Here is a 13,607-nt window from a genome sequence, read left to right on the forward strand (position 1 = left end):
GCTAGAAGAGTCATGATTCCATTCAATTTACAAAGAGAAGTTCTAAAAGAGTTGCATGTAGGACATGTTGGTATTGTTAAAATGAAATCACTCGCAAGGAACTTCTGTTATTGGAAAAACATCGATAAGGACATCGAAAGCATTGCCAAAGGTTGTAAAGTTTGTTGTCTAAAGCAAAATGAGGCACCGATGGAGCGATCTCATAGTTGGGAACCACCTACTAAACCATGGCAGAGGTTGCATATTGATTTTGCCGGGCCCATGTCAGGATATTACTACTTTGTAATAGTAGATGCACATTCTAAATGGGTTGATGTTATCCCCACTAAAACCACGACATCACAATGGTGCATCAAACAGTTGAGAAATTTATTTTGTAACTTTGGTTTTCCAGAAGTATTGGTATCGGACAATGGACCACAGTTCACCTCAAAGGTATTTAAAGACTTCCTAGAAGGAAATGGAGTCATCCATAAAACAAGTGCTCCATTTCATCCATCCACTAATGGTCAAGCAGAAAGGTATGTTCAAACCATTAAGAAGCTGTTGAACTGCATGCATGATGAAAAAGGTGATGTCGAATACAAACTGAGTCAGATTTTGATACAACTGAGAAAAGTTCCCAATGCTGATGGAAAGAGCCCTTATGATTTGATGTTCCAAAGAGAAGTAAGAACAGACTTTCATGTCATGTTCCGAAGTGAACAAGAAGAAAGAGAAAACCAGGGAAGCAGAAACAGAAGAGAGCCGAGAAGAAAGTTTGATGTGGGAGACCGGGTGCAAGTTAGAAATTATACGCGTGAAGGGAAATGGAAGTTTGGAAGAGTACTGAGAAGAGAAGGAAGGCTGCATTACCAGGTGGAGTTGGACGAAGGGAATGTGTGGAGACGACATGTGGACCAGATCAGAAGTACTTGCTACGGGGGGAAGAACTGATAGATATATAGATAGAGTCGAGAATTGTGTATTGCGGCCAGATGATTTTTGAGTCAGTCGAAATATTAAAATGATACAATTCGTTTCTCTCCAAGCTGTTCGTTTTCTCATTTCTTATATTTAACATTGGCGACGAGGGTAAATCATCCATACGATGGAGTTGGAAGAATTGAAGAAGAAGAGGTCGGTGTACAAAAGGAAGTTGACCATGACGATGAATGAAGTTTCGGATGCTACAGTTACATTTACATTACATGAATTGGAAGCGAAAGAGAAGGTGTTGGATCTTTTGCAAGAGAAGTACGGGGTGATACAGGAGTCTATCAATGTGTTGGTGCCGGATGAGTTTGAAGAGCAGATAGATTACGCATGTGAAATGCTAGAGAACTTCACTCGATTGCGACTGAAAATTGCAGACAAGAAGAAGATTTTTCCGAGCGTAAGTCTGAAGACATCGGTACAACATGAGAAGACAGTGAATCCTGTAAGTACTACTGCTAGCCTACATTTCACTCAGCTGCAAGAGGGGGAATCGATTGTGAACTTTATACACAGGCTTGAGACTTTCATGAGGCTCAAGGGTAATGTTGGGGAATCTAAAGTTGATATCTTGTTACATGCTCTCACACCTGAAGTACATCAAAAGTTGTACGATATTTGTACCCCTGACGACCCAAAAGCTCAGACCTATGAAATGTTGATTCAACAGTTAAAGGATCATCTTGATCCGAAGCCCAGTGTTTGTACCTTACAACACAAGTTCATTTCCCGTGTACAAGGGGAAGAGGAAAAAGTCGTGGACTTTTCCACTGAGTTGAGGAAACTATCAGCTGACTGTAAGTTTACCTGTGATCATTGCAAACATTCTGTCTCAGATATGTTATTAAGACTACAATTTGTCCGAGGTCTAAAAGATAAGGAAATCAGAACTCGTCTGTTACAGGAAAAATCGGATTTTTCTTTCAAACACGCTCTGGAAGTTGCGAGCACAATGGAACTTTCTATTGAGGAAAGTAAGTTGATGGAAAACAAACAAGAGTTCACTTTACATAGAGTAGAACAAAATCTTCTACCTACAAAGAAGAGAAGTGAAAATGTTGCCAATCTGAATCATACTAATCCTAATATTTCTACTCACCCCAGGTACCCAACTGACGTGTGCAGATTCAAGAATGAATTCTGTAGAGGTTGTGGTAAGCTGGGTCATATCCAGAGTGTATGTATGAGCAAGAATAAAGCTCAGGTAAGAAAACCTCAGACTAACCAAGTGGGGGATTCAGACTCCTCTGATGAGGAGAATCCGTGCGAAGTACACAAAGTAGACAAAGTACATATGCTACATTCAAAGAAAACGAATGACAAGTTCATTGTACATGTAAAGATAGAAGGGAAAGTAATACTCATGGAGCTTGATACAGGGGCTGCCCTAAGTACTATTTCGTACAAAGATTTCAAAAGTATTAACTCTGATAAGAGAGTATTCAATACGAATGTAACGTTGCGAACTTATACCGGGCAAATTATTAAGCCCCGAGGCGTTGTTTTCGTCAATTGCGCTTACAAGTCTCAATGGTTCATTGGTAAGCTCTACGTTCTGAATGAAGATGTTGATCCAATATTCGGTCGAGATTGGATGAGAGAGGTGAACCTCGATTGGTCCGAGATTAATGCTGTCTCAATTACAGATAAAAATGATGTGAGCAAATTGGACAGATTACTTACAGACTATTCTTATGTATTCCAGAGTAAAATAGGTCCTGTACCTAACATCAAATTACACTTGGATTTGAAACCTGACGTGAAACCTGTTTTCATTAAGCCGCGGCCTATTCCATACGCCAGGAAGCAGAAGATAGAGGATGAACTGGAACATATGGAAAAGTCAGGTATCATCACCAAGGTGGAACACTCGGATTGGGGAACACCTATCGTACCGGTGGACAAACCAGATGGAAGTGTGCGTATCTGTGCTGACTATAAGGTAACAGTGAACCAGGCTATCAAGGATTTTAATTATCCTATACCCAGGATTGAGGACATCTACGCTCAAATGAATGGAGGTAAATATTTTTGTACGTTAGATCTGAGCAAGGCATACTTCCATTTGGAAATGGATGACGAGAGTGCATTACTTCAGTCCCTGAGTACTCACAAGGGCGTATACAGGGTGAACAGATTAATGTTCGGAGTGAAGGTCGCACCGACTAAATTTCAGCCGAGTCAGTCGAAATATTAAAATGATACAATTCGTTTCTCTCCAAGCTGTTCGTTTTCTCATTTCTTATATTTAACAAAGAGCATGAGGAGAAGGTGCAATCTCTGCATTGAACACCGAGGGGCGACAGTACCAACAATTCCTATGAAATACTGTGATAGTGTTTGTGTAGTGCACATCGCGTTTTTCGCCAAACATTTTGTTGAATAAAAAATTATTCAAATATGCGAACAGCTGAATTTTTATCAAGAGCTTCCCATCTTCTCTACTAGACAGCGCCAGTGCTGCCAATCTTTGATATCAGCTGATTATCCCCACTACGAGATTTTTACGCCCACTCTCGAATTTTCGGTTCTTGGGTTAAATGTTAAATAAAATACAACATATTATGTTGTTTCATAGGTACCACCTCCCTCCCAAATAAATGAGGAGGTTCAACAGACCTAAAGCACCGTTCAAACCGGTGTCTAAAAAATGTGTAATCTGTATAAAAAGCTAGGAAAATTGGTATAATACACCGGTAAAACCGTCATAATAAATTGGTAATACCGGTATAATTTATTGGCTTGAGACAGTGTAAAGGCAGTGTTTTTCACCCGCCAGTACACTGGACCGTAAAACACCAGCCTTACCCTCATTGTACACTGCTTTTGCACTTGGGTGTAAAACATGTATATGGCGATAAAAATGGGTGTTCGGGGCGGACATAACACTTGAGCAGGTTATCTTATTGTGATCGCGTGGTATTTTTCTCAAGTTGTTGCTATATTACACTGGTTTTACACTCAAAATGTTCAAGGGATAGTTTGGACTGGTAGGGGGTGCGGTGGCGGGCGCCATGTCCGAACTAGTCCAAAAAGAAATTTCCTATGATGACTGTAATAAAATATGGCTTAGGCTAGCAAGAAAAAGGAGAAAGTAACAAAATCACGTGACCATGGAAGGGGGAGGGTATTCACACCCACCCAACGCAATGTACAATGTAAATCAATACTTACCCGTGCGGATAGTAAGGTAAGCTCATCTCAGTGTGTGTTTTGTTTTCAAATATTATCCTGCCTGTTTTCAAATACTCTGTGTCAAGCAATTAAAATTAGAGAAACGTTCCCTTTTTTTCTCTCAAACTGCTGTTCAGTTTTGCATTTTTTTTCTTTCTTTAAAATCACTGTAAAGTTTGAAAGTTAAAAATTATTCCACAAGACCGCTTCCTACTTGCCACGTGAGTAAAAAAAAAAGAAAAACAACAAGGATGAATTTCATGATGAAAATGCTTGTTATTGTTATTATTATTATTATTATTATTCCATCATCCATCATCCATCATCCATCATCCATCATCCATCATCCATCATCATCATCATCATCATCATCATCATCATCATCATCATCATCATCATCATCATCATCATCAACATCATCATCATCATCATCATCATCATCATCAACATCATCATCATCATCATCATCATCATCATCAACATCATCATCATCATCATCATCATCATCATCAACATCATCATCATCATCATCATCATCATCATCAACATCATCATCATCATCATCATCATCATCATCAACATCATCATCATCATCATCATCATCATCATCAACATCATCATCATCATCATCATCATCATCATCAACATCATCATCATCATCATCATCATCATCATCAACATCATCATCATCATCATCATCATCATCATCAACATCATCATCATCATCATCATCATCATCATCAACATCATCATCATCATCATCATCATCATCATCAACATCATCATCATCATCATCATCATCATCATCAACATCATCATCATCATCATCATCATCATCATCAACATCATCATCATCATCATCATCATCATCATCAACATCATCATCATCATCATCATCATCATCATCAACATCATCATCATCATCATCATCATCATCATCAACATCATCATCATCATCATCATCATCATCATCAACATCATCATCATCATCATCTATGAATGAAAAGAACATTTTTATTATGATCACATTGACAACTCCTCCATCTTTAATTTATACATTAACAAATATTTTCAAAAAGGCGAGCGAGAGAGAGAGAGGGAGGGGGAAAAGGAGAGGGGGAGGGGAAGAAGGAGAGAGAGATAGAGAGAGCTCAAACTTGTACCAATATACTAGGTACTTTAAGACCTTTGATTAAGGAGCGCGGTAGCGCTCCGCCCCGCCAAGCCAAGAAACTTTGATCGCACTACTAGAGATATTATACGCCACAGAGAAAGTAGCCGTTTTCAGGTAGTTGTAGAGGAAAAACTACAAATGACGGAAGAAAACGGATTTAATGTGTGTGTTGAGGCACGAAAGTAGACCACGTTGAAAATTTGATCAAAATTGGATAAGTTAAGCCGGAGATATTTGATTTTAAAAAATCTGGTGTGAACATCACACGACTTTCTATTACATTTGCGGAATACGTATTGAAAAAAAAGTCCCGAGCCTGAGCCGCCTACGGCGGCCGATTTTTGGTCGAAAATTTCCTATCTTAAAATACTCCCCATGTAATGGGATCATTAAAAAGTGTACAAAAATTGAACTTTAAAAAAAAATCTAAATCCAAAATCGACCGCCTACGGCGGCCAATTTTTGACCAAAAATTTCCTATCTTCAAATACCTACTCCTCGTGTGATAAGGAATCATATAAAGTATGAAAAAAAAATTGATTTTTTTTTTTTCGAAGTTCGAAGCAACATTGTCTTTGGTTGATATCTGGATGAGTGACTGTCCGATTTTTACCAAATTGTTACAGACCATACCGGGATAGCATACCAAATTTCATCGCTCTAGGACAAACCGTTCTTGAGATATTTTGTATACCACCTTTTCAAAATTAAACCAGTAGTACACACATACGTACATACATACATGATTTAGGTATCCGTCGTGGCCGACGATTCCTGCTCCTCCAATGCTCTTCTACAGATGGCGTTTCTCTGGTGACTGCGAAGTCCAGCAAGTGATCTGCATGAATCCGTGAGGCTGCCTCCCAATGGAGGATGAGATTCAGAGTTAAGAGTTAATACTCATCTGGGGTACATTATCCGTTATGTTTTCAAAGTACGCCATGTTTGAAGATTTTTGAAGAGAGACGAAATTGTGCTCTGAATTGTTTAAAGTGGCACTGGTTTTGCGGCCAGTTACACTGTCAACCTCCAATGACTGCACCCAGTAGTCCATGGACTAAGTGAATACAGCCAGTGACATGGAGAGCCCGGTTTGAAGAGTAGCCTTCTCATTGTGGATCATCCGCCTTCAATGTCTAAGGAACTTGAAGCCGTTGTCCTGGCTCTTCCGCACTCAGAAATCCTTATCCAAGTCCGTTGACCGGTTTTCACCTGTATCCCTAGGCAGGGGCCCTATAACAGGGTGCTATCATCCGGAGCCAGATGAACCCTGGTAGGGAACTGTAATTGCTAAGGTCTGTCCCGAAAACGAAGAGAGGAGGATGGCAGGATAGGAGAAAACCAGCCGTTCCAAGAACGAACCTAACATTTAAGATAAAATCCGTACCGGGCGGAATTAACAGAGATAAGGATAGATAAAAAGTGAAATTGGTCCTCGGGAATTGTCTTTTTAACCTATTTTTTATTTATTATTTTTTTTTCTTCTAACCTATTTTTTTTTCTTCGCCTTTTCCCATGTTCAGACGGGGGTCAGCGTTTTTCGTCAGCCTCTCAATCAGCCCTAGCTAGGGTGATTGCTTTGGGCTGACATTTGGTTTTGGCTACAAATTTTGCGAGTGGAAGCCCTTTGCACTCATCCTTTGCTATTTCTTTAGCAAGGAATATCTCTAGCCTATACCGTTACGTTACCTCTTTCTTCCTCCACAGAGAATGATCTGACTATAATCGGCCTGGATTTTATCGCTGCTACCGTCAATTCTGTCAACTCTATCCTGGAGTTCTGCTTCATGTATTTGATATTGAATCCGTGGGTTCAGGATAAACTACACAAGGAAATCGATGAAGTCCTTGGTAAGTAGAATTCACTTATCAGAAGGTATTAAGGAGCGCGGTAGCGCTCCGCCCCGCCAAGTCAAGAGAGTTTGACCGCGCTACTAGAGATATTATATAGGGTGGTCCAGAATTATAGGGACAACGGCCTACAGTAGATATATGGGATCATTTCCAACAATAATCATTCCCATATGCATGAGCGGTTTCGATCGGTTCTCTAGATAACCGCCATTTTGTGTGTTTTGGGGAAAATGAGAGGCACCCTCAGAAAAAGTTGAATAACTTTTTTTCTACTTGTCGTAGAAAGAAACGGTTTTCATTTTTGAAATTTGCACAAAATTTTACATCTAGAACAATCATAATAATATGCAAAAAATACAAACTTACCTATTTTTAGGAGTGATTCTCTCCAAAGTTTCAGTTTTTGAGATTTTTTGACCAACTTTCCGCTTGAATAACTCGAAACTTTTCCCCAATAGAAATCTGGTTCTCATCAGTAAAAACTTGTCTGTTGTGTTGCCTTTCATTTAGGGTTGCCAACCGTACGTTATTTCCCGGAACAATCCGTATTTTTGTCAAAAATCAAATGTTCCGCCGGAACCAACCTGAGTGTCAAAATGAGTGTGATTAACTGTTGCTTATCCCCTTCGAATGGGACGTCCAGTTATCCACTCTTTTACTTGCTTGCCAGTTTTTTATCTTACTTAGTGAATGAAATTAACAGTGTTAAGTAGGGTTGCCAACCGTACGTTATTTCCCGGAACAATCCGTATTTTTGTCAAAAATCAAATGTTCCGCCGGAACCAACCTTTGTTCCGGTTTTTTTCCAAATCTATGGAAAATACGGGAACTGACTAATAAACAGAAAAAAAAATACAAAAAAAAGTTGAAAAAGATAGGTAGGTACGTACGAAAAACACAAAAACCCGCGAGACAAGTAGGTATTTTTTCAGAATACAAAAAAAAGTTGAAAAAGATAGGTAGGTACGTACGAAAAACACAAAAACCCGCGAGACAAGTAGGTATTTTTTCGTTTTTTCCAAATCTATGGAAAATACGGGAACTGACTAATAAACAGAAAAAAAAATACAAAAAAAGTTGAAAAAGATAGGTAGGTACGTACGAAAAACACAAAAACCCGCGAGACAAGTAGGTATTTTTTCAGCCTTTTAGCATGTGATTTTTAGTAGCACGGATTCAAAAACGGATTATTTGTAATTTAGTACCTATCCTTGGGTAAAGCAGTTTTACCCAAGGATAGGTACAAGGATGTTTTTAATCATCCATCATCCATCATCCATCATCCATCATCCATCATCCATCATCCATCATCCATCATCCATCATCCATCATCCATCATCCATCATCATCATCCATCATCCATCATCCATCATCATCATCCATCATCCATCATCATCATCATCATCATCCATCATCATCATCCATCATCATCATCATCATCATCATCATCATCATCATCATCATCATCATCATCATCATCATCATCATCATCATCATCATCATCATCATCATCATCATCATCATCATCATCATCATCATCATCATCATCATCATCATCATCATCATCATCATCATCATCATCATCATCATCATCATCATCATCATCATCATCATCATCATCATCATCATCATCATCATCATCATCATCATCATCATCATCATCATCATCATCATCATCATCATCATCATCATCATCATCATCATCATCATCATCATCATCATCATCATCATCATCATCATCATCATCATCATCATCATCATCATCATCATTATTATTATTTTAGATAAATTTAAACGTAACTCGCCTTGCACGTAGGAGCCCCGGGTTCGATTCCCGGGGGGGGGGGGCGGGTTAAAAAAAATTGTATCATGCAAATGATTGATTCTGAGACTGACTGTTGCGGGCCCACTCAGCCTCGTGAGGAAAATGAGTATCTATCTATTTTTACTTTCTATTACCCTATCGGATAATCACCCAAACCCTCATTTCGTGGAAAATGTTGAAAAGGTTGTGAACAAAATATCTCAAGAACGGTTTGTCGTAAAGCGATGAAATTTGGTGTGATATACCGGTGTGTTCCAAGGACGCTACTGTAACAATTTGGTAAAAATGGGATAGTCACCCATCCTGATATTAACCAAAGTCATTGTTGCTTAACCCTTATTTCGTAAACGCAAAGAGACATCGAAAACATTTGGTCAGTGGTCCCGTACAAGGGACGGGTCAACCACTAGTACAAAGTAAAAATGCGAGACTCTTGTTTGATAATTCATTAACGAATTGATATTTGATTGTTTATGTAGCATGGAAGGCGTTACTTTCGGTTATGCATATCAGTTACCTAGTGGCGGCTGTGTTATGAGGATCCGTAATATGTTATCTCAATTCAGTGACGTATTCAGCGAGTTCAATAGATATCTGGCTCCTGCCTATCATCATGACAGATGCGAAAGGCAAGTATCTAACCTCCCTGTTCTAAAGTGAGTAGTTCCAAAAGTGGACAAGCTAAAAAAGGCTTTATAAACTTTTTTTAGGGAAAAAAACGAAAAACTCATATCTTTTGAAAGAAGCAGCAAATTTTAATGGTTTTGGTCTTGAAAAAAGCTAAAATCTAAGGGAATCTGTTGGTATTTATGGCAAAGTTGACATAATTAGTTATTTAAGGTCGAAATTTTGAGATGTCCAGTTTTGGCACCGAAATTTGCAAAAACACGTGGATTTTCCCCTTTATGCCCTCTTTTGGAACCGTAAGGTACTGATTTGTTCAGTTTTGGACCCGAAAATGCTTTTCAAGAATAGACTTCACCTACCTGAAAAAAAAAAAAAATAAAAAAAAAAATATCTGGTGTGAACATCACACGACTTTCTATTACATTTGCGGAATACGTATTTGAAAAAAAAAACGAGCTGGGTCCGTTCCTCCGGGAATTTTTTAGCCCGTAGTTTATTCGATCGTGGTTAAAGAATGCCTATGTACCTACCTACCTAATTTGTTTAATATTCAGTTTATTATCATTCTTGATTTGATTGTTTGATTTTACTTTCATGTAATGATTTAAAATCAAGACTAGAGCCCGTTCTCCCTTTATTCCCAATATAATGTTTAAGTCACCCATCCATTTATTGGCCTTTCTCGGCGTAGCTTAACATAGGTGTTAACTCTTAACTCTGAATCTCATCCTCCATTGGGAGGCAGCCTCACGGATTCATGCAGATCACTTGCTGGACCCTGTATAATCAGTGCATGCGTATGATTTTCTGAAACACTGTATTATCAGTGCATGCGTATGATCACAAATCTGTTGAAATTTGCGATGAAGTAATAATTTGTAATTTTTCACCTCTAATAGGCTATGTTTTTTTTTTTGTGATAAAATGTCAGATATTATAGTGTCCACTGGAAAACAAAGCATTTTTAAAGACTCATTACTATTTTTTTTTGACCTGGCGTACAAAATTCGATTCTCTTTGCCTGTATTATTATTTGCTAGTTTTTTGGGATTTGATCTGCAAATACAAGTCTCAGTTTCAGAAGAGGAAGAGGATGATGAACAGAATAACGAGAATGAGCTTCGTAACATTGTGTACAATTTGAATACGGTATTAATTATTGAAGATATTAATGCCAGTGATGAAGAAGATGATTTTGAATCAGCTGGAGCAGCAACTACAGATGAGTTGGCAAGTGAAAATGAAGATGCTTCTGAGTTAGGTATTAATTTCTCTTGAAGAAACATACTCTTAAAGTCAAATTTCAAAACCACTTTTATAAAAATATATTTTTTCTTTCTAATAATTAGTTGGTTACTTTTAATTGCTTGTTGATTTGGGGTGGACGGATGGAGGCGGGGGGTATGGGGGGCCACCCTCATGCTCCACGCGTCCTTCTGTTGGCCCCGGGGGGGTTGGGTGGACTAGTGGTAGTGCTGTCACAATTTAATCTTGTTATAATTGTCATGATATGTTAAAATTTAATAATAAAGCACAATTATTACTATTACTATTACTATAATTTCCTGTTCTGTTATAATAAAATAAAAGCTAGATTTTTTCAATATGGGGAGTTATTGTGTCAAAATGTCAAATTTCCTGTTCTGTTATAATAAAATAAAAGCTAGATTTTTTCAATATGGGGAGTTATTGTGTCAAAATGTCAAATAATTTATGTGAAGATTCAAGTGATAGTTCATCTGAAATATCTCAGTGGACTGATATGTATGTATGTATGTCACTGGCTCTCCATGTCACTGGCTGTATTCACTTAGTCCATGGACTACTGGGTGCAGTCATTGGAGGTTGACAGTGTAACTGGCCGCAAAACATCTTAAATTGACGACTGAAGTGTTATCTAAAACTTTCTCGCTTTGAGTTCATAGGTCGTCGCGACAAATTCAGAGCTCATTTGTATGAGAAAATGTAAAAAAAATCCCCCAAAAACCAGTTTTTATTGGTTTTCTGGACAAAATTTGCACCACCATTTTCGTGATCCTGCTAAAAAGACCTTTAATTTGATATATAGGTCGACCAGGTTTGGATAAGTCCTTCTATGGGAACAGACAGACAGAGTGACTAATAATAATAATAATGAGAATGGTTTATTTTAATATAACTATAAAGATATCTTCCTTTTGTTCCTATACAGGGTGGTTCGTGATTTGCGAACCACGCTCATATCTCAGAAACGGCTGGGAATTAAGGAATGAAATAAACGGCATCGTGTAGATGAAATTTTGATGATTAAAATGGCTTTTTTTAAATTTGCAATTTATTTTGCAAAACGGCCCATTTTTTGCCAAATATAGGTCACTTTTATGGGAACCCCCATTTTTTATTTAATTTTTGGAATTCAGCATAATATTTTAATTGACAAATGTATTCACTCGAAAAAATTTGCTCTACAAAAATTTGCACAAACATTATCCCATCAGGATAAAATCCGCCCCGGGCGGGAATCGAACCCGCGGCCTAGCGCTTACAAGGCAGACGCACTACCAACTAAGCTAACTAGGCTGGCATAGATTGTTTAATTCCCATAAAATGTTATTCTACTTTTCAGATCTGTACCAATGCGTCTCTATTCAATGCACAAGCGAGAGTTGGTCGTGGTATTTCTGGCGTTCTTCGCTTGTCTAGGTCTTGTAGTATTCATAGGATTAACAGGTTAGTCGCAAGTAGGTATTTCATTAAAGATCTTTACAGGGTGCACCAGAAAAACACTGACAACGGCTCAGGGTAGGTAGACTCTTTTTCAAAAAACCTTGTGCCATGCTTTTTATCAATGTTAAGCGCTAGGCCGCGGGTTCGATTCCCGCCCGGGGCGAATTTTATCCTGATGGGATAATGTTCGTTCTCGGAACGGCTGGCTTTTTCCTATCCTGTCTTCCTTCTCTCTTCGATTTTTTTATCCTGATGGGATAATGTTCGTTCTCGGAACGGCTGGCTTTCTCCTATCCTGTCTTCCTTCTCTCTTCGATTTCTCTAGCAGTCACAGTTCCCTCTGTCAAACCTCTTTAAAAAAAAACTTGATATTTGCATTCGCTTAAAAAAGTACAGTTATCTCTGTCAAACCTCTTAAAAAAAAATCAATGTAATGGATAAACTGTTTTTGCTAAAACCACGAGCCAGGGCACAAAATTTTGATCTGAATACACCTGAGACATGATTTCCAAAGTTCAGCTTTGATATATTTTTTAGGCTGGAAAAGATTTACGTTGTTATGTCCTATTTTTACTTTACGAAACACGCTTTTTTCGTTCGAGAAAATTTTTCCGCAGAGGTCTCCATCTCTCAGGAATCTTGCTTTTTATTCAAGGATTAGGATGAGACCTTATTTGGCTTTTTACCTCACGTCCTTCCCGGAGAAATAACCACTTGACTACCTGAAAAACAGACGTGAGGCAAAACTATTGACCGTGTACGGGTGTCTTGAATGCAACGAATAACTTCATTAAACGTTAAGACCGTGTGTGTGTATGTGTGTGGTGGGTGGGTGTGGTGTGTGTGATGGGTGTGGTGTGTGTGTGGTGAGTGGGTGTGTGATGGGTGTGGTGTGTGTTGTAGGTGTGTTTGTGTGTGTGGTGGTCCCGTACAAAGGACGGGTCAACCACTAGTTATTATTATTATTGACTAGTTGTTGACCCGTCCTTTTTACGGGACCACCACACACACACACAAACACACACCACACCCACCACACACATCCCTTCACACCACACCCATTACACACCCACCACCAAATCCACCACCACACACCACACACATCCCACCACACACACGCACCCATCACACACCCACCCATTGCACACACATCTATCACACACACACACCCATCACACACACACCACACACACCCATCACACACACCCACCATACACACCTATCACACACACACACACACACACACACACACACACACCACACATACACACA

General features: G+C 38.8%; 3 protein-coding genes and 1 long non-coding RNA gene across 5 annotated transcripts in view; 3 read left to right on the plus strand and 1 right to left on the minus strand.

The window, feature by feature from the left end:
- The window catches only part of LOC103517061 (uncharacterized protein K02A2.6-like), a 16,412-nt gene extending 13,240 nt beyond the window's left edge, over window positions 1–3,172 (plus strand). The window contains exon 2 of the mRNA XM_008482071.2: window positions 1,057–3,172. Coding sequence (XP_008480293.1) covers window positions 1,091–3,172 — 2,082 coding nt within the window. The 5' untranslated portion in view covers window positions 1,057–1,090. The remainder of the gene's footprint in view (window positions 1–1,056) is intronic.
- On the plus strand, window positions 13–936 carry LOC103517060 (uncharacterized protein K02A2.6-like). Its single transcript, XM_008482070.1, has one exon. The coding sequence runs from the start codon at window positions 13–15 to the stop codon at window positions 934–936; it is 924 nt and encodes a 307-aa protein (XP_008480292.1).
- A 190-nt stretch (window positions 3,173–3,362) lies between the features above and the next one.
- LOC108253409 (transmembrane protein 181) lies at window positions 3,363–12,439 on the plus strand. 2 transcript variants are annotated; one of them, XM_017447308.2, is made up of 3 exons: window positions 3,363–4,165; window positions 9,482–9,631; window positions 12,235–12,439. In XM_017447308.2, exons 1-3 carry the CDS (start codon window positions 4,089–4,091, stop codon window positions 12,341–12,343), a joined length of 336 nt encoding a protein of 111 aa, XP_017302797.1. In that variant the 5' UTR covers window positions 3,363–4,088; the 3' UTR covers window positions 12,344–12,439. The 2 variants fall into 2 exon arrangements, with proteins under 2 accessions (XP_017302797.1, XP_017302798.1); XM_017447309.2 differs by lacking the exon at window positions 3,363–4,165 and adding an exon at window positions 4,173–4,370.
- LOC113470664 lies at window positions 7,277–8,011 on the minus strand. Its single transcript, XR_003393634.1, has 2 exons — window positions 7,965–8,011; window positions 7,277–7,761 (listed from the first exon to the last, which is right to left on the minus strand). It is a non-coding gene; the product is annotated as an uncharacterized LOC113470664 (long non-coding RNA).
- Window positions 12,440–13,607: the final 1,168 nt, after the last annotated feature.

The sequence above is a fragment of the Diaphorina citri genome, unplaced genomic scaffold (assembly GCF_000475195.1).
Source record: "Diaphorina citri unplaced genomic scaffold, Diaci psyllid genome assembly version 1.1 scaffold1736, whole genome shotgun sequence".
Classification (NCBI taxonomy): Eukaryota; Metazoa; Arthropoda; class Insecta; order Hemiptera; family Psyllidae; genus Diaphorina; species Diaphorina citri.